The sequence below is a fragment of the Oreochromis niloticus genome, linkage group LG2, assembly GCF_001858045.2.
Source record: "Oreochromis niloticus isolate F11D_XX linkage group LG2, O_niloticus_UMD_NMBU, whole genome shotgun sequence".
In the NCBI taxonomy this organism is placed as follows: Eukaryota; Metazoa; Chordata; class Actinopteri; order Cichliformes; family Cichlidae; genus Oreochromis; species Oreochromis niloticus.
Genome location: NC_031966.2, coordinates 13232018 through 13253887, shown reverse-complemented (window position 1 = coordinate 13253887; position 21870 = coordinate 13232018). Strand labels below are relative to the sequence as shown.

Genomic DNA, 21870 nt, shown 5'->3' with positions numbered 1-21870 from the left:
CCAAAGAGGCCTACCCGTGGCTTTTTGGCTCCCTAAATACCTGCCCTTGACTCACTAAAAGAGGCGTCACTTCAGCAGGCGAAAGGTTGAATATCTAAACCGATGCTCTAAATTACAAAGTTAATTGTAATACGGCATCGCAAGAAGATTTTTTCCTTCTCTCTAAAGAGACGAGATAACATCTGTGTGTAAGATCCCGGCGCTTCTTTTTTTAAACTTGGAAAATGTTTCGTTACATCTTGATTTAAAAGCAAAACTGGCAACATTGTAACAGAAATTCATTTTGTCAAGTTTCTCTCTGTTTCCAAGATTTAATTCTAGTTTTAATCCACCTCCAGTACATTTATACTCACCACAATTTTTGACAGCAGGTAAAAGACAAATAAATTTGTTGAACAGAAGCTGGTGGCCAAAATGATCAGCAGCCAACAAAAAAAAATTAAAAATAAATAATAAAATTAATCAAATTAATAACAATGAACGGAATGAATACATTAAAAAATAGTGTTATTATGTTCAGTATAGTCACCATAGCTAGTGGGGGTGGAAGCACTCAAAGCTTTCACTGAAAAAGCAGCAAGACCGTGTAAATACAGTCACTCTGAAGGAAAATCCGACACTAAAATGCCCAGTAATGATTGTAAAAGTGTTTATACCATAAAATACGGATTATTATATTGTCCAGCACCTAAATATTCATACCAGAAGTGCTTTGTTATTGCATCTGGTTAATTATTAAGACATAAAGGTTTTATATAGTTTCGAAAATGCGACAGGTTTGATAAACTGATGTTAAAAATACGTGATAAATATGTAGCAGATTAAATCTTTTTGAGTTACCCTCCAACGCTGACTGTGTCTGACAGACATTTATGTTATAAGACAAAGAAATGTTTAGAAGATATATAAATATATAAATAAACATTAAAAAAGGGAAGACAAGGATGAAGATCGTGGATATAGTGTCTGGTTCAGTGATCTCTGAAAATTGGATTGCAAGACGCAGTTGTTTACCTCTAAGCTCTGTGAATATCATCAAAAACTACTCATCACTTGCCATGCTAAGGTAGTTGTATTGAAAAGGTAAGCAGCGACAGCAGTACCACAATCTGTGCCTGATGCTTGAAGCTGCGCTGAAAATACTGACATTCACACTCCAGAGCTGCCCTTTTAAATCTGCCCATAAATGAATTTCCTCTGCAGTTTGTGCCCTTCTGTCAAGGGTGTGTAGGTGTACGGTACTGTATGTGTCACCATGGCTCACCGATGGTGCAGTGTTCACCCGTCCAGCCCTGGTGGCAGTCACACTTGCCCTCTCGGCAGACTCCGTGGTCGATGCAGCGTGGGTGACAGTCCCTCTGCTCACATTCTGGTCCTGTCCAGCCTTCCTCGCAGTGACACACACCACTTATGCAGGAGCCGTGGGGGCCACAGTCCACCACACACACCTCTGTTGCAAAACAAAGAGCCATGGAGACATGTAGCTTCTGTTCCTTGAAAAGTCGTTTTTTTTCCTCCCTTCTAGACTCGTGTATTTTTGTATTCTGAATAGATGCATCTGCCAACATAGAAAAAACGCTCTGATGTTTGCTAAGTGTGAGCTTCCTCAGTTAAAGTGGGCCAATAAGTTTAACTGTAAACAAGACATAAAAACCGTGCAAGAAAAATCCCGACACTGCAAGGCAACTACTTCAATGTCTGACACTATTTCATCTAAAGAGAGTCAAAATTACTGCTATCTGTTAAAGGAATGTTTAAGACGCATCGTTATACACGGGAAATGTCAGGCCTTTGCTGCTTTCTTGTGCGATATGGATCTCGGTGGACTTGTTGTAGAAACAATTCTTTTTAAAAAGAGTGAAGACTGGAATGCACGACAGGCATAAAAAATAATAATTTGCATAGAAAAAAATGTCCTTTTTAAGTTTTATCCTGCTGCTACTTTAACAAAATGCACACTGAGTTGTATGAAAAAATAATTCTTCATCTACAATTTATCATATTAATCTTGACATATGACATGATTACTTTTATGGATTCAGGTGAAAATCCTAAGTTTCCCATGTGGCCTTTAAATGACTCTACACAGCAATATGCTCGGAGTGTACTGAAACTAGTTCAAATGCACACTGAAGAAATGAAAAATTAAAGGTTATAACATTCAAATATTCTGTATGTCGCATTGGAGCACTCGTGTTGGCCACACCTCCCACATTCCTTTTGCCTCTCAGCAAGGTGCAGACAAACAAAGAAACAAAGAAAGAGAAAAAGCTCTGAAAACATAAGATTCAGCCATTTGTTTGCACCATTTTGAATCCCTGAGTTTGGTATTTGGGGAGTTGCCATGTTGTAGTCTGGAGCCAGAAAGAGCCATATTTTGATGAAAGGGTAGAGTGCCAAGTTATCAGCTAAGGCTAGCAGGGTGCATTCATACACTATATGGATGCATCACACAGATAAGTACCTGCTAATTAGCACCAACATAAATAATAACATGCCATCTGTCATAGGGCGAGTGGAAGCAAGTGGATGGATGGATAAATAATACTAGAAATTCACTGACTAGTATTAGTCAGTGAATTGTGCAGCGAGACCTCTAGCACAATCTTGAATAACTGTCCACAAAAAATGTAAAATTTGTAACATAATTAAATTTAAAATGTTCTAAAAGGATCAAACACTACAAACATGGAGGATAGCTCCAGTTCAGTGACTCAAATTAGCCGTCTGTCAACCCACAACCTGTCTTTCAGAGAAGCCCCTCTCCTAATCCGCTTGTTAAGCAGTGCTGTGTCAATCCTGTTTCGGGGTCCAAGGTCCTGCTGCATCCACAGAGGCTGCAGTCTTTTTAACGTGTCGTAATGCTTTATGTCTTGTTTTATTTAATAGAAAGAATCATTTTCTATGACTATGTGGATGCTTCAGAAAAAAATCATGGCCCTTTCACACAAAAAGCGACATGCTGTGCGCCGACCGCTGGGTTGACCGGGTCGGAAATTATGGTTGCACTGGCTGCTGCGCTCTGCCTATAATACAGAATTTCTGTGTATTATATGATCCTGCTCTGGTCATTCTGTGTTTCTGTTGGTTGTGTGAATGTTTGTCATACTGTACTGCTGTCAAAAGTCAACCATAGCAGGTGCTCTTCAGCTATCGTGCGCTTCACTGCTGATATTAAGCTTTGGATCATAACTTTTTCCACAGTAATTCAAACAATACATCAACATATTTAAAACCATCCTCGTGTTGTGGATGTGATAATCTCAGATGTTCTATTAATGGAGGTTTTATTGGTTTTCAGCATTTTTCTGGATGCTTGGCTTTACCCGTTTACCCTCAACAAAACCTTTTACTAAGGGAAAAAATAAATTATATATTATTTATCATTTGATTCTAAGTCAGGTAACCCACCTTTACTAACTATTCAAATGTTGCTGTTATTTATTTTTGCATTTCTGTTTATGTCCATAATGATAGAAAAGCCATATGTTTTTTTGTTGTTGTTTTTTTTCCGAAATACTTCAATCAGAAAATATTCTATCATCTTTAGCTGGAAACTAAAGAGCTAACTTCTTGCGAAGTTCCAACTCCACTAAACTTTGTAAATCCTGTTTTCAAAGCTTCTTGGATGTTAAACTTTATTGAAAAACCTGGAAGAACAGCCACACTGATTATTTTATTGAAGCTGAAAGTTTTTAACTTTTAGCCGCCCCTCAGTGTTTGATTTTGGGAACCAAAGGAGTCTTTGGACCTGGAAATGACGTCAGACTTAAACAGCGGATAATACATAAAAAAATAATCCCATAAAATAAACTTTTTTCTTTTGTACCAGGCTGTAAACATGCTTTTCTTCTTCTCTCAAGTTGGGCCTTTTAACATGGAAGTCTATGAAGGTTTATCTGCTTTCCGAGCCCAATGCAAGTTGCCGTTGGAAGAAATGGGCACCTTGGACTTTTCTCTTTTTTTCCCCTTAACCTGAGAAGCTGCTTTGTGCTACTTCTTTAGATAGCAAAGTGTATAAAATAATCACTTTATTAACATTCAGAATCTTTTATATATAGACTCTTTATAGGTATATAAAAATAAGCACTTGGTCTTCTAATTAATAACATGTGACTCATTCGACATCTAGCTGATAGGAAATTTATTTCTCAATAACACCTTTCTCCCATTTTCAGTAAAACAAATGCTCATGACAGTATCATAATAAAAGGACATTTCTTTCAAGCATGCGCACAATCAACAGTTAATTTTTTTGCCTTTACTGTAGCTACTGTAACTATTTTTTTTTAATTACAATTATTTCACTTTAACTGTTTTTTTTTTACAAGTGTGGTTACCATCAAATGAAACAAAGCCTGTCATCACTATAAAAGCATTGAACAATGAAACACTGCAATTACTGTGCATCTAAAAACTTCCAAAACAACCACTTTTAAGGTTTTACATATTACGAACACTCATTTGCATGGCGTCTTGGCAGACTGAGGCGAGGGTTATGGATTTAAGTGGGTTCTTATAAAATGTTAGATCAACATGTCTTCAAGTATGGAGTTCTAAAAAAACTGAGCAGCTGTTATAAATCTGTGTTATCTTTACAAAATTCAAATGATTGAATCCATGGGTGGTAAGGAAATCAGTCTGTACCAGGCTAAAGCTAATGCTCAACAATCTGTGGCTGCTCTTGTCTGGGAATAAGAAATGTTGATTTCCTGGAACTAAGAGCTTCTATCAAAGCTTTTGAACAGAAGAGCCATAAAGCTTTCTGCTGTGACAATAGCCGTCAGTGTGCGAGACGAAAGAAGCTCAAGTATGTCCTCAAATTTTAAGTGACTATAAATGCTCTAGAAAATTTAGAGCCGCATGACGAAAAAGTTTGGTGCTTTTTTCAAACTTGGTATAGCTGTCAGTGAAAGCAAATTAGCCAGCATCATTCTGCTGCCCAAAATGTAACAAGTCTTAGATGTTCATGTTTTTTTTTTCCTTTTTAAACCAATCCACCCCTGCTGCTTTTCCTATGTTCATCCCCTTTACTGAGGCTCTTTTAACTCTCTGTTCCAGCATTCTGAATAGAGTTTTTCTTCGATTGACGGACCTTGGATGGTTCTGATTAAGCTGAGCCGACACTGTAGAATATTAAGTGTGCCTCTGGAGAGGAGTCATTCAATTCCAAAGGAATACCTCCTTCCCATAGAATCTATGCAATCAATTTTTCATTAGTCCAAAAGTGTTTATCTGCCTTTAACATGCCCCTGACTGAGAGGTTGTGGGCGGTCGATTCATGCTACGCGCTTGTTAATTAAAGTTTATTTAATTAAAGAAGAACCGCAGCATTAATTACGAAGGAATTCTCCACCCACCCAGGTGGGTAAACTCCCTAAGTTGTGGACCGCACTGAGGCCACCCTCACTATTGACAAGCCTGAGATATCTTGGTGAGTGAGAGGATTGTGTTTGAAATGTCAAAAGGTTTAACAGAATAACAAATTACTTCTCTTTCAAAAAACAGAAAATAAAGTGAGACACAAAAGAAAAGACGAAATCAAAATTCCTCTTTTTTTTTTTTCTTGAGCGCCAACCAAACTGGCTACATGCTGCTTCAAAAAGCCTGCACAGGCATCTCAAACGTACCATCCAGCCTTCTTACGCTTTAATTTCTGCTTGAAGTTCAGCCAAAAGTAATATATTCAACAGCCTTTTATACTGACGGAAACAAACTCCAACTTTCTGGCTTTAATTGTTTGACTCAGCATGTGTTTTTCTCTGGGTTTAACACACACACAGAAAGAGTGTATTCCGAGAGGGGGGAACTGCAAATAAATCATCTAAATCTCACGCACAGATAACAGATGGGAGGGGCCAGCCTTTGAACTATCATGTCACCTACCTGTGTCGAGAGATAAACCGCCTGAATGCAAACCTGGTAACAAATGAAAAGGGTGTGCGGTGAGCAGCTGGGAATACTAATTGTTCTCATCTCCTCGAAAATAAACCTAAAGCTGCAGCAAAACTACATTGCATTTGTGATGTTAAAAATACATTTGTGTTGCTCTCCAAGAAGAACATATGCCAGGTCACACAAAAGTAGCGTGGAGTCGAAGCTTTTGTTGTTAACATATGCTGTGTTTATAATCTGCACATGCTACAAGTGTTCACTACCCAACTTTGATGGTGTGATCATATCGGCAGTTTGAGTTATTCAGCCTATGACAAAATGAGCCAGTTGCCTTTTTTTTCCCTTTTTTTCCAAAGAAAATCATTTAGGTTCAAACTGGTAAGCAAATCAAAATCCATAACATCAGCTCTGGTAATCCAAAGTCATGTGCTGGTTTTGTAAGTTTTCTAACAAAGAAAGTTTAGGAAGAAAAGTAGAACTATGACAGATTTCAGTCTAGACTTCTTGGTTCTTATGTCCAAACATGAATGACTCCTGCTATCAGATGTCATTATTTGTCTCCTTATATCCAACAAAGCCTTTGTATCGGGTTTGTTTCCTGGAGTCAGGTGAAATTACTTTCTTACTTTCACTTGGTAAACAGCTGAGATTTTGGGGGGGTTTTCTGATATTTTAGAGTGTTTGTGTCATGTAAACAGACATTTGGTATTGTTATTCCCATTTGCCCATTTGGGAACACTTCCTCATCATAAAACATACTGTCTTTAGTTGAAAATATTGTATTGTGAAAATAAACAAGAAACGGGGTGGTATAAAAAAGGTGTAACCAACAGCAGTGCTCATAAAACACCAAAGCAACATGTATTCATGGCTCTTCAGATGAGAAATGTCAGTCAGCCACACTCCTATTCATCATTATCTGTTGGTGCAGTCCCAGGCTATGATTCAGTGGAACTCAACAAATGAATAATTTTGTTTCCTTTATGCTTTATGTGTGAGAAAGCTGAGAAACACTGATTTATGACTGATTTAAATAGTTCATTCCAAAACGTGGCATATTCATTTAGGAAAATAAATTGTTCTTCAATGTTCTTTTAATGATATTTCCAAAACATCAGTGATAAATTACCTTAAATTGTGTCGTTTTTTTGGTAAATTATTAAAGATCAAATCATAAATCACACAAATTTCTCTTCTAATTCCTTTTTTTTAATTTCTATTCAAAATTTAAATAATTGTTGCTTAGGTTTCTTAATAAGATAACCAGAAGTAGATGCACCGCACTGTGCGAGGCAGCTTTTATTTCAACTTAAAACCGGTAATAAAAGGCTTATACATCTGCTGTTTTGGATACCCGGTGTCTGTGCACAGCGAGAGGGGGAGTTTATTTGGAATACACGCAGAGAAATGTGGTACCAATTACTCGTTAGAGAAACTTCTTCCACAAAAAGTGAAAAAAACCCCACTATAGATCTAGCTGCACTGTCTGCATTGACTTGTTTGTGGAACAACCCTGCACTAATCAGCAATGCGACAGACAAATACAATAAAAGACTACAGATTTAACACCAACTTGCTTTAATTCTATTTTGGCAAATGTTTAGAATTTGAAAATGTGCCTCCAATATGAAAAAGACAAAAAAAGCAGAGCTGCGACAGAAACTAGGCAAACTTCTATCATTATATTAATGAAAATCAAATTAAAGCTGAAGCTCAATTAGTCGGTTGACAGGAAAGCAAAGGAACCAAATAGAACCGTATTAAATAGTGTGTCACCTTTCAAGGTAAATGGTCAAAGATTGCTTAGATCCAGTGTGATATGTTTTTGCTCTGCTGATCTTTGTAAATGTGCTTATTCATTTCATATTTAGCTCCAATTCACAGATTTCTTCTTGACCTTAAGGTATGTGTGTGTCACCATTTTTCATTACATTAATGTTTCATTGAGCAAACTATTAATTAAAATGAATTATTAAATAGAATTATTCTTTAATGACTTTGAAAATAATAATTACTATATAACCTAAAATCATAAACCCTACACACGATAGCTTTAGGAGGTGGAAAGAAAGCGAAAAAGCGTTCTGACCTATGGAGCAGTCGGCACCTGTCCAGTTCGCCTCGCAGATGCAGGTTCCCGAGTCGGTGTTGAAGGTGCCGTGACTGGAGCACTGCTCTGGACAAGTGCTCTTCAGGATCTCACAACTGATCCCTCCCCAGCCTGGGTTACAGTGGCACTCGCCATGATGACAGGCTCCGTGACCAGAGCACGTCGGGTCCGCACAGTCCACTGAGGACACACAGCAAGTGTGACAGCAATGTCAGTTTACCACTTTTAGATTGGATATAACCCTACTTATTTACCCTGGCCACTTTGAGTCTGCTACCAGCCAAAAAATCATTTTAGAGTGGAAATACTCGAGTGCCAGATGATGGCTGGTGAGGCGCAGCTGAAATTTTTTTGCAGGGTTTGGTGGTGGCCAGTAGTAATTTTCCACCCTATGTTCAACCAGCTCCTCTACGGTATATTATAGGGTGCTTCCAACATACTGGCAGCATAATTATGCTCCATTACAGGCGATAGGAAAAGCAGCACAATTAGTGTCTAGACAGATACAATCAATTACTATTAACAATTTGCAGACCAACTTGCTGATCTAGGTTAATAATTGGCAATTATGACCAACATAATCAACCCATTACTAACAAGGGATAATTTCCTACAACGGTTTTCTGCTTCTTCTACTGCTGATTGCGCCGTGCATTTCTATATCTACTCGGACGCTGATAATGATTATTTGCCAATTTGTCAAACTGGAGCCCTTACTTGGAGCTACAAACGCAGCTTCCTCCCATAAATGTTTCCTTCCCATATTGTTTCACTTCAAAGAAAACCACAGTATATTCATTAAAGAACTCAATAGCATTTTACATGCAAGGTCAAAAGCTCCCGCATGTAAATCTGAGCTTATAATTGCTTTTTGTCTGCGTGGAGATCAATAAAGTTAAATGCACTGAAGTACTGAAGTGAACGGGGGAGGTGAAAGAGCTTGACAAGAGAGAAGAAGGAGCACTTCCTTAGTAAGCGGAGGAACAGATGCCATTGACTGATTGATTTTAACAAGTGTCTTCATCTGTGGAGCCTTCCAATAGGTGACTGCATCAATAGACTCTGCTCAATCTGTTCCAGCTTGTACCCTGTTGTGTTCGAAACACTAAGAGGGAGTTAATTCATACAACCCGTATCAATAACGACATCCAAAGCATTATCTGCTTGGTGGAGTCGAAAACACCAATTGTTTCACCAATGGACTGTGTCGATTCCCCCTGAGCTTCACACAGGAATATGCTCCATCTTGCGGCTTTGAATCCGGAGGGAAGAATTCTTATTTTCAGGTTACCTTGTTCACAGTTGGTTCCTTTGTGTCCTGTGTTGCACGCACAGTTTCCAGCAACACAGAGCCCATGTCCCCCGCACTGAGGATCAATACACTGGGACGCAGGGACGTCACACTCGGTGCCTTTCCAGCCACTGTAGCACTGACAGCGCCCCCTGGTGTACTGGCCGTTACCGCTGCACAACACTGGACAGGCGGCTGAAGAAAGACACCAGGTACATTTTTATAATTCCGTCTTGTTTTTTGTTTTTCATCTAATGTAGATGGAAAAAAATATCAGAAATACTGTAGATTTGCAGTTACATGAGAAATCCGAAACTGTTTTTTGTCTATAATTTAAATGTAAAGCAAGCAGCCCGCAGGCTTAGCTTGGCCAAAAAACAGCCAAGAGAATGAAAACTTCCTCGAGTCTTTACAGTGGTTGGTAGTCAAATTATGTTCCCAGATACAACTTCGTATTCACGTATCGATTGTGCACATGTTTTAAACTGAACTTGTAGTTAAAAATTTATCTATCTATCCATCCATTCTCTTCCTCTTATCCTTAGAGACAGACAGCTGTTCGCACTCACGTTCACACCTATAGGCAATTTAGATTCACCAATTAATGTAATGTAAACTGCATGTCTTTAGACAGCGGGGGGAAGCTGGAGTACCTGGAGAGCACTATCCACACAGAAAGCAGGTGGTGGAATTGAACTCAGGACCTTCTGTCCGTAACCATATATTACTTTTTTTTTTTTTAAGAAATTTGATCTGGGAGGCACGAACATCTGCATGGTTCCAAATGGAAAGTCATGAAGATGCTGGAGTTAGTTGACAATAATGTGAAACTGCAACAATTAAGTGCAAGTACAGTTATAGCCTGTGATGACCAAAAGCCAGAACACAAATCGTATCAAGAATCAGAACAGGAAGCACCTCAGTCTTACAGGAGCAGGTCACAGATAGCTAGATAGATAGATCTACACACAGAAAAGGCCTGTACAATACATAAGCAAATATTATATTTGAGCTGTTCTTTCTGGTGGACAAGCAATGCATGAATATATCCACTGGAGTCTCTTTAAACTGTCTAAACAGCAAATTCTGCATTTGTAGTTTGAGACTGCTGGAAACTTACCAACTGACAAACATACCATTGTAAAAACAAAAGTGTATTTACTTCAGTTATTATGGCAATCCAATTTTCTAAAGCACATATATATATAGCTGTCTTTGTTTGTTTTTAATTTAGTTGAACTGACCCTTTAAGATGAATAAAGACGCTGAGCAATTACCTCTGGAACAATACGGTCCTATGAATCCTGGGAAACAGTGACACGATCCTGCCACACACTCCCCGTTCCCATAGCACTTGTGTGTGCACTCTGTCACCGATTCTGTGGGTACAGCAGCATGTAATTCCAACAATTAATAACTCATCAGATTGTCACGTTACAACAAATCTAAATTTCTGCTTTAATATAACATTTGACAACTGTAAAAATGTATGAAATACTGCAAGACAACCAAGCCAGCAATTTTTCTTTTATCCCCCCTGCATTAATTTAGAATTTCTAAGCATCTCTTATCTGCACTGCTTGTATCAGTCATGGCATACATTTACAGCTATTTGTCCACGTCCGAATAAGGTCTAAGCCTCCATAACACTATTCTGCAGCCCAATTGTTCCCATGTAAGCCATGTTAAGTAAAAGCCACAAAGGCATTTTAAATTACAACAAATGTATTTCCTTGACACAATTTCCTTTTTCTTATTTCCTCTAACGCTTCACCACCACCCCAAACCCTTGAATGACTGATCATGCCCACACAAGCAATGCAATCTCCTGAGTGTTTACAACTCAAATCCTCTCCGAGTTGAAGTTAATCTGACATATCCTACAGACAGATCTTGTGTTCATTCAACAGACCATCGCTCATAAAAGGCACCCCCAAAAGACTGGGACCCTCATTTTGATCTGCGTTAAGGGGGCAAACTTTTTTGTTATTACTCTAGCTTGTATTGGATGTTCATTGAGCTAGCGTCGGACCCAGGCAATTTTGACCTCACACGTCAATACCTTTATATTTGTAGGGCCAGATCAATGGAACCCCCGAAGGAAATAGAAAAAGAAAAAAACGTTAACTCAACCTCAGTGTTTTTCCTACCGCAAAACCCACAAGGAAATTTCACAGACTTCAGAACACTGAAGAGGTTGTTAGGAGGGAAGGATCAATGCTGTGTATGGTCTTGCATTATAGTGTTGAGCACAATAATCCACTACCCTCCAACGGAAGCCCAGATCTGCCTCCTTGCTTTCTCAAAGTTTAAAAAGCTCAGCATGTTTGTGTGGCAGCCAGATTTTCCAAATATCTAAGTGTTTGTTCATGCAGGCACAGCTAAATTAAAGTCTTCTGAACATGTTATTACACACTATTCCAACTGCATTCATTCTCATAGCAGATGTGTGTCCTCATACCTTGGATGATGGTGTTATAGGACACCGTCTCCACGTTCCGTCCGTCATTATAAAACGCAAAGTGCCACACTCCTGAGTCCAGGTACTGGATGAATCCAGCTTGGTGGACGGCAACTGGGTCTGAGCGGGCCCTTGTGTCCGGTTCACTCAGAGCCCGATGCTCTTTGGCGATAAGCCGACTGCCGTCCAGTAGCTCGACAAAGTCATACTGCAAAACAAAAGCCAGAACAGATTCCAGCAGATGCAAAAGATGGACCTTTAATGTCAGCCTAATTAAATCAGTAAAGAAGAGAGAGAGAGCTTTCAGAAAGTTTTGATCTTTTTAAATATTGAATGCTTTGCATGCACAGTCTGACAGGGACTCAAAGTGAAGTTGTAAAGCAAGACACAGCCATAACAGGTTCGTGTACACAGCAAATATTCAGAGTATAATAAATGTTGATTTTTCAGTGAAAGCTATTTGGAGTTGATAGATGTGGTTTGGAGAGGTGTTTGTATACTGATAGAGCTGATATGGCTCTAGGGCAAATGCTCAAAAATGTTCCAAAAATATATTGTACGTCGGTTGGGAGTGAATTTACAGACAGGCTGGCAATGTGTTTATTACAATCTGCTAAATTACCATTGATAATGTAATAATGCTGATAGTAAAAATTCTCATTTATTCAGTTCAGGAGCACCTGTCCAGAATATAAATAAATGCCACGTTTCTCAATCACGTCTATACACAGTTTACACAGTTTCTTCAAATTTAAGTCAGTAGACTTGATTGGCCGGCAGTGAAAACTATCATCATTGATGATAACGGTCCTGATAACCTTAGATTCCTAAGAAATAACCATATGGATTCCAAGATTATTCCCACGAAATAACCATCCACTGTACTGAATACAAATCAGCGTTGGATATCATAAACAGTATAATGTAAATGCAAAGCATTATAAATATCAGTCTAATCAATGATTCATTTTTTGAATGATACAAGTTTGGTATCATTTGGATGAGTGATTAGTTTGATTAAAACATTTCTGTTATACAGTACTTTACTGTGAGATGTCTAAAGAACCAACGCTGACTGCAAGATATTATAATAAGAACATTTATCACCACATATAATTTGATTTGAGGTAGCTTTTTCTTGCAAGGTGAGTCTGTGTTTGATTATTTAGCTACTGCCTTAATTAGCATTAACTCTCCTTCTCATCTTATGTTCATGTGCTGTGTTTAGTAACTTTTTTCCTTCCCTTTTTAACATCATACGTGTATCTGTTAGCTTTCACAACAGCAGACTGCCCGAACAGCCATTTAGGAAAAATGTGTACATTTTAGGGACAGAAAATGCCCTGGGCTCTCCCTGAACAAGCACTGCACTAGTGAATGAGAACAATTGCAACTTAAAGACACGGTGACCTCAGGCGTTTTCTTTTTTATTGTTATATGTGAGGAATTTAGCAGCATATCGATATATTATCTCCAAACAAACACTGATTTAAAGGGTAAACAAGGAGTAACGAGTTATTCCTGCCAATGAGTAAATTGGTACATCTGGTCTCACTGCACCTGCTCGACACCTGAGCCTCATTTTGACTGAAGCTGCAAGGTACACAGAGCACTGCAGCAGAAAACAGTGTAACACAAAAATCCCCAAACATGCTACAGGCTGCAGAGGAGTACATCTGATGAAGACAGCAGATCCCCTGGCTAACGCAGTTGTTAGCTACACAGATGCACTGAGCCTATAGTGAAGGCTCAGGCTGGAACAGAGTCTGTGGATTTCTTAGGACTGGGATGCATACAGATTGGCACAGTAGCTGTTTTTAAAGAGCTCCAATTCAAATCCAGCGATGAGGCTGTTTGCAGACGGCTTTGATGAACTGTTTAAGCCATTGATTTCTGACTGACACCACAGCTGAAGCACTTTTAGATGGAAAATTCAGACACATACGTTTATGAAATTCGACCACAAATTAAAACGTTCCGTTTATTTCAGCTGGAAGTCAACACTTCATCATTTGCTTCCAGTAATAATAACTGAATTTACAAATAATTTTAACATTCTTTTGTAATCTACATTAAGGGCGTTAAAAAAAGACACTTATAATCGAGAACCTATGGAAAATTCTGTCTCACGGAAACACAACAAATGTCCAAATGGATTAAGAATGGGGACAAAAGGTGAATTAAAACAGGATTTAGTGCTCAGGAATGTGACAAACCCAAAGGCCCAGGCGACCTTTTAGTTGACTTGCAAACGACTGAGAAGAGAGCATTAAGCGAGGGGCAGGAGGAGTCAACACTGTGATTTAAAGCGTTCTGAGCAGAGCAGGGGGCCAGGGTAGGGATATTAACCTGGCGGAAGTTGACTTCTTTGTGTTGTTGACTTGAGGGAGAAGTAATAAAACAGTTCATCCCAGAAACCCTAAACCCCCCGGCCAAGTGCATACATCTCGATTAGCTTGTGTGAAAGGCCCCCTCCCCAACTCATCTCAATCCAACAATACGGGTGAGTAACAGTCAAGAGACCAAGCGTGAAGAGACTGCTGGATGCCCCACGGACAGAGGAGGAATGCTCAGAGGCTGTGAATGCCTTTAGATTGAGTGGACAAGCCGTACTCGTACAACAGAGTACAAATTGCTAAGAAAAAAAAAAAAGAAGGAAAGTTTGTTCCTCCCAACTTCTGGTTTGTATCAGCACAGAGAGACACTCAATAGCAGATGGAGGAAGTCTATATTTGAGAAAGGTGGAAAGGCTGTTGCACTTAAATGCAGTCTTGTCTTCCAAGCTGTGAATACGACGAACAGTCAATATCTCTCATTGGGGTCTTTCATGCTCAGTTAAGTAAATGCATTGATTTGTGCCCCCAGTACCTGAATAGAATGTAATTTGGAAGTGGCCACAATGGACACAGTGCCCACCATTGACAAGCTTGAGTGTCAGTGCAACAATTGCTTGAGACATAAAAGTAGTGTCTTGTTAATTAGTACCCTTTGGTCTTTGATTTTGTTGGGCTACCTTTTTTTCACCTTGAAAGTGCAATCCAGCTCACCTATTGTCACTTGCATTGGACTTTCTTCCATCAAAGAGTGGCCCTAACTGTCTTCACTTGAGTGAAGCCCATCTTTACTAAGAGAGAATGTCGAGAAGGTGAAGCTAAGAGCTTTTGCTGTCAAGTGTGGTGGAAAATAGCCATTGTCTGAGTGCTTCCATCACCATCACTAGACACTGGACATTCAGATACCTAGAAATGCCATTCAAGTGACACATCAGACATTTTGGAAACACTTCAATTTGCAAATGGCAGCCATTTAGTGGAAGTGAAAGCTGTGCATGCCCACACACATGGGCAAATCAAACCTGAGAGCAGAAAACTGAACTACACCGAGTTCTAATTTGCAAAAGCCCCCATATTCATATAGAAGTAAAGCAAAGGAAAGAAAAAACAACCCTTATGTAATCTGAATTTACACTGGCAGTTTCTCCCACATCTTCTTTAGGACACAGAGAAATGGCTTCCACAGATAATAGAAAATGCAATCAAATTTCTAAATCCTCAACTGCCACCACAACTCTCTTCAGTACATATATATAAAAAAAAGGCTTGTTCGTAGTGATGAACTCACAGATAATTACCGTAATTATTCTTAAGAAAAGTGTTCGGTGAGAGATTTCAGTAGCTCGTAAAACTTTACGGTTTTTGGTTCACTCTCACCGTTTGCCTTTTTTCCAGACACAGCAGGCACCCATTAGTGAAAAGCCTCTATTAACCAATGCACACAACCTGATAATGGAGCACTGAGCAGCTAAAAAGCCTTTACAAGGTGATTAATATGTCAGTACTGTGTTGTGCCCTAAAGGTGCAAATAAATAAATGATGAAAGGTTAAAAAAATAAAATCTTTACATCCTTAATTGGATGTACAATAATTCTTGTTGATGCAAAACATTAAACATACAGGGTATTATAAGTGCAAACAAATTGAGAACATCAGAAAAAGGCGTTTGATTTGATAGGCGGTGCAAAAGGAAGGATTTCCAGAAATGTCAGGATATCTTCGCTGTTTTGACTTTATGTTCATATCCACCATCGGAGGACGTTAAATGTAATTAAATCTGTTGAGTGAGTTGAACAGAGCAGCAAGGGTGAGACCAGATATTGGGGTCCTAAATCTATTTCCAATCCAATCCATCCAGGTTATCCCCAGTAAGCACATTCTCTAGCAATATGTTTTCACCGCTTATCAATCTGACTTTTCAAATATAAGACAATGTGCTTTGGTTTTCTTGACTCAGTTTCACACTATCCTAGTTTTAAAGAAGTTACATCAAAGCCTTTACCTGAGTGTGAGATGGTGCGAGGCCCTTTCGTCCATAGACTCCAATCAGTGCGTTTTTCTGTACTGAAATGTTGAACTTAAGAAAGCCCGGTTCCTCCATGTTTATTTGAGAGCGCCAGAACACACCCGGTGGAATGCTCTGACCCACTCGCTTCCCTATGTCCACCTGCCCAGTATCGATGGAGTTGTTTTCCGGATGAAGCACGCTAGTCCGTCCTATAAGAGAGAAACAAACCCGAGACCATATTTTAAGGTGTTCAGAGTTAAGGTGATATTGACTGAACACAACCAGCCAAAGGTTTTAGAATAACTGAAAAATAAGTATGAATTCCACTAAATAAATCATACAAAGACTAGTTACTAAACTACTCAAAGAATGAATATATAGATGAATAAAACAATAATTATAATAAAAGTTTAAGTCACTGGAAAGTAAGAAAAAAAGACAAAAAGAAAAACTTTAATAAGAGTCATCTGAGTTTAATAAAAGCAGACATATTCAAGGATTAAGAAAAAGGATTAACAGCTTTCTCACAACAATGGAAATAAGTACTGAAAGTTAATGCAAACAGTTCCTATAGGTGCCTCAACTTTTAATGATCGCTCGCTCACACAGCCTCCGTCTCTGTGCAAAGCCAGTATCAGAACCGACTTTGTTACTACACCTTCTGATTATTGTACTCTACTGCAGGAACTAGCACAGGATAGCGCTATCAAAATGGTGGAAAAAAGGGAGACCGACTGGTTGGTCATCCTAGTAGAGCACGATAATGACCCAAAATATCAGAAGAAGAAAAGTGGACAATGATGGAAGGGCAGCAGAGTCCCCATATTTAAACCCCATTGAGCTGGTTTGGCATTGGCTGGACACACTGAGATGTTACATTGTGCAAGTTCCTTTAACAACTGGAAAAACCAAGTCTTTTTTTTTTTTTAAACCATTTGACCAACAGTGCAAATAAGTCATCACAGAATGTTCAGCTATCCTCTCATTTTTCATATATCTTTTGCTTTCCAGCATTGAATTGTTTTATTCATGCACAGGGGCATAATAGTCATATCTTTTCCAAATGAATTGTGACTGAGCAAGGGAGTATTAAAAGTAATGGTTCCCTGTAGTCCATGATGCACTGCTCAACAACAAAATGACCAGATATAATTGCCCTTTTATAAGACTAAGAGGCCAAGTCTTCCATTTTTACTTTGGTCCCGGTGACTCATAGACTAAGCCTTCATATCAGATAAGGTCTAAATGGAATCTGTCACATATACTGAGCACTACCTTGCCAGACCAATAACAGCAAATCAAAACAATTTGGAGAATGATGTCTTTAAACTGTGCCCTCTGAGTGGCAAAGATGGAGAAATGGTGGGTTTAAATATAACTCATACTCACTTAAAAAACTGTAGCTTGCGAGGTGCTATTATAAGAATACATTTTATTGTTAAGAAGAAAAAGCTGTAAAGCATTTTTAAGCCCCTACCATCTAAGGCTCTGCGGAGGAAGGAATGCAGCTGGATGATACACTTGCATACCTTTACTGCTTCTTCTGTTCTTACGCATTATAGAGTGCGGACATAGATATACTGTAGCTGTGGCTATATCTGTTTGTGGCAGACCCCAGTTATTTGCATGCCTCAGTGTTGTGTGTGTAATGAGGCCATTGCCTGTCACTTTAGCTTCAGTCAAAGTGAAGACTGGAAGCCAAGTTTACCTCCAGGGAGAATAATAGCTGACTATTGATTGCCTTTAAACAGTCCAAAACCTGTCTCATGCTATCTTAATTAGCAGTACTTATGAGGATTTAAATCTAGTTGAGTTTAAACAACTGAGCTTTTGCCTGGCCTACTCAACTCAATTATTGTTTTCATGGCTATGCATTCTAAATACTGTGTGCGCTTAGAGATTAATTTGGTGGCTTTTGCTGTAAAGGTGAGCTGCAATGGCCCGCCTGCTTGTTGATGAATACACAATGGTCCAAGATTATGATTAGAGAGTAGAAAGCTGTCTGGAATCAGTTAATTAATATTCAGAAGGTGAAAGATCTCAATAAATTTGAAAGTCTGGGCATTGAGCTGAATGTGGAAGCCAAATGTTTTGCTGCCGCAATTTGTCTTTATTGCCATTTAGACCTTTGCTTGATTTAATTCGTTTGTGTGTCGTTAAAACTCATTCTGCTTTTTGTTCTCCAAAGTTGACATTAAATTTCAAATGCATCAACTAAAGGAACCCTTGACTTTAGATGAAAGTTTTTCATTCATCGGACAACTGTATCAAACAACTAATCAACACCTGCTCTTTCATTTAAATTGTTTAGTATTCAGAATATTTAAAACCCACACAATATATTTTATATATATATATAAACCAAACTAAAATCCAGTGAAGCCAACAAAAGAATAAACAATATTAATATTGTGCATTACGTGTCATTCTTATTTCCTCACCATCAGCAGCCAGAGCTGTCCCTACACTCGACTGAGTGGGCCCTGTTTTCCCAACTCCTCCATTTTCAAAAGCCGGCTGGTTGTCCAACTCTTGGAGCTGCCAATTGAGGCCGAAAAGGTGCATTGCTGTGAAATACACAAAAAAAATAACTGCGTGGGCTTGTAGAAATAGATAAACAAATAACCAAATAGTGGCACAGAAACAATCAAGCCACTTAAGCACAAAAGACCAGTGGGAGTGCACAATAGTTGAATCCGATGCAGGGTGAAAACAACAACAGTTTAACTTCCAATATTTCAGTTTGAATTTTGTTTTCAGTGGCTACGCTGCCATGGGTGGCTTTTATGTAAACACAGCACCGATACAGGCCAGACAGAGTCATTTCAATCAATAGTTAGCAACCCCGTTGCTGTGGCATGTTTCCTTGGGGAGCGCTGTTCATTAATGCTCCAAAGTGCCTGGACACAAACAGTTACTGTATTTAAGAGAGCAGGATTTCTATTTTGGCGAAAAGCTTCCACTTCAGACAAGCACACAAGATACACTGGAAAAGTCGTAACTTCTCCAACACTAATACAAAGCAGGAAGGACACAGATGCAGCTCTATGTGTTAAAAGAAGATGGAGGAAGAGAGAGACGCAGAGAGAGTTTGATGAAAGTGTAAGACCATGTATTGAGACAGACACTCACAGCAGGAGAGGGAAGTGAGAGGGTAAGATGCTGCAACACTCCTCTAGTTCTCTTACATAACTAAACTGTGACTGGCTTTCATTCAGACAACCTGCTTTATTGTCGCAGTATTGGGTGCAATCAAACTGTTCTTCTTGTTGTTTTGGGAAACTGAGGTACTTCTGTGAGCACAGCGAGAGGGCCAATCTCCTTCAAAGTCACCAGCCAGGAAACATGCTGAGGAAGCATCTTGATTTCCGACCATTTGATCTGCAGGAGGAACTTTTCTCCAACACCCATCGCTCGCTGGGAAGATGGATATCGACTGCAGCAAATAACTTGAGAGGTGGATGTGGGGCCAGAGAGACTATCAAATGTGAAGGAGACCAAAAGAGAGACGGAAAACTGTATGGACAATGTATTAATAGATACTTTGTTAAGAAATCATTTGAGTGTGTGTGATTTTTAAAGGCTACTGTTGGAAATGCTTGGCATCAGTTGAGTCTGAAAGCACACAGGACTCGTCCTTGGTAGATCGTATGAACAGGTGCACCGGTGGCTTGGATTTCAGTGAAATAATGCGGATAGCATTGAGTGATAATGTTTACCAGCACATTCAGGTAACACCATGCTGAGTGTCAGAATCTTTTTTTGTTGCAGGTGCTGCTGAAACAAATCAGTAGCATCACCTGTAGAAATGGTTTCTGACTGGTTCATCAATAATTTTGACAAGTCTGACTTTTCACAGGGAGCACCTCCCGATGTGAAATCCTGTACGATCTGAGCACACCTGTTCTTTTTTTCCTTCTTTCTTTTTTCTCTACCGATTCCCACATATAATATTTCAACTTTTTCTGAATATTTGGCAGTGTTAGAATCCTAGTAAGTCTCAGTTCAAATATAACAATCAGATAGGATGGACATATTTTGAACACCCTACAACAGTCTTGTGTATTCTCACGTTAAATACAAACACAGTATAGTCTTCCGTGGTCATATTTTCAGTTTTTAGACCAACATATTGGTGGCTTTTACTGAGGAGAGAATCCAAAAGAAACATGGTCTGTTAAGCTGGGCCCCAAATTGCAAGGCTCAGCTGGGGACACGGTGCATTAACCTAAAATGAAACACCCTCTGCCTAGAAAAAAAAAAGAAAAAGGAAAAAAAACATTGTGGGACATAAGCTTAGAAAAATGATTAACTGCATAAAAAATAAAGCAGGTAAAATAACTTTTAATATTTTTTTCAAAAGCCGTCTTTGCAAAAAAAAAAAAATCTTACTCTAAGCAGGTAGAAGATTGTTCGCTTCATCAAACGAGACACTGAATGGCATGTGTGCACTAACAAATATAGTGTAGATTGACAGTCCCTATAAAACTACCAGTTACAAATTTTTGGGTACACAATCCATCACAATTTGTAAACCTTGTTTATTTATTTTGGATTATGGACCAACAGTGGCTGATTAAAAATGTTAGAAATGGTTGATTTGAAAATAAAAATGATCAACATAATGAAACATTAACACAATAATAGTGTCCAATTAATAACCGTGGAATTCAAAGTCCTTCAGGGATCCTGAATATATGCAGCATATTCGATTGCATGTGGTTCACTCAGAACCACAAATACAAACACTGTGATGCAAGAAGACTCATAAGTCTGCCAAAGCCATTAATCCTGTGAGGATGATTCATTTCTCTTTCAAATTTCAAGACAATCCATTCAGTAGTTTGGGGCAAAGTGGTGACCCTACAGAGTAACTGACATGCCACAAAAAAATCCCACTTACCGAAAAAACAACAAATAAACAAATCTTTATACAAATCTCTCCCTCTGAAAAAAAAAAAACAGTGTGACTCAGCTGGCTCCTAATTGTAGATGCAGAGTCTATCTGCTCTGCAATCCTGTGTCCAGAATCACCAGCCATCCACCAGAAAGGAAACTGTGTGTGGCGGTGTGCGCTTGTGTGTCCGAGGCACCACAGAATCACAGAGAGCCCTTCCCTCTTTTCTGCTCTTAGCGCACTGGGGCCTGAATCCCTACTTACCTCATCAACAAATTGCTTTGAGGTGAATAGCCCTCAATTTATGAATTTGCATAAGTTATTCCTGCAGCCTAGGTCCATTCAATTAATATTTATGGAACCATGAGAAATTCTCTTCCTGAGAAAGAAGCTGGAAAAGCTAGCCTTTAATCGCTGATGTCAAAATTTGGCCTGTGGAACATCTACATGGACGATGAATAAGAGGCTGAATTTGTGAGTTGGCAACACGTTTGTTTGAGCTCTGATATACACATCCAATAGTCCCCTGGCTACTCTCAGAGCAAATTCCCACACCTTGTTCACACGATTCTTGTTAGTGTTGTTACCAGACAAACAGAGTGCCAAATGAAATATGTTTCTGTTATTTATAGGTAAATAAATAAAACAGGCAAACTACTGTTTTACAGGATTCACAAAGCAGTCAGAACAGGTGAAGCTTTTCTATTGCCTAATATCCCCAAAAATCTTTAGTGAGTTTACCTGAGAGAAAGAGAGCTTATCTGGAGTCACAGAATACCAGCAACAACTTCTAACTCAACAGCCTCAAAATTGTTGAGTTACAGTTGTTTGATGGTTGAACCTGCTTCATACCATCTTTCCAGAAATCTCCCCAG

The 21870-nt window shown here is 39.0% G+C and overlaps 1 protein-coding gene and 1 long non-coding RNA gene across 10 annotated transcripts in view; one reads left to right on the top strand and one right to left on the bottom strand.

The window, feature by feature from the left end:
• si:dkey-237h12.3 (teneurin-3) overlaps window positions 1-21870 on the bottom strand; it is a 135403-nt gene that overhangs the window by 40062 nt on the left and 73471 nt on the right. For 8 of the 9 annotated variants that reach the window (XM_025910178.1, XM_019364060.2, XM_019364070.2 and 5 more), the window contains 7 exons: window positions 18540-18665; window positions 16093-16307; window positions 11758-11965; window positions 10574-10675; window positions 9297-9491; window positions 7985-8185; window positions 1265-1450 (listed from right to left, as the gene is read on the bottom strand). In XM_025910178.1, the coding sequence (XP_025765963.1) occupies window positions 1265-1450; window positions 7985-8185; window positions 9297-9491; window positions 10574-10675; window positions 11758-11965; window positions 16093-16307; window positions 18540-18665 (1233 nt within the window). The remainder of the gene's footprint in view (window positions 1-1264; window positions 1451-7984; window positions 8186-9296; window positions 9492-10573; window positions 10676-11757; window positions 11966-16092; window positions 16308-18539; window positions 18666-21870) is intronic. The other variant, XM_019364080.2, reaches the window with a different exon arrangement.
• Window positions 9356-21835, top strand: LOC112847791 (uncharacterized). The gene is made up of 2 exons (XR_003221582.1): window positions 9356-9508; window positions 19386-21835. It is a non-coding gene; the product is annotated as an uncharacterized LOC112847791 (long non-coding RNA).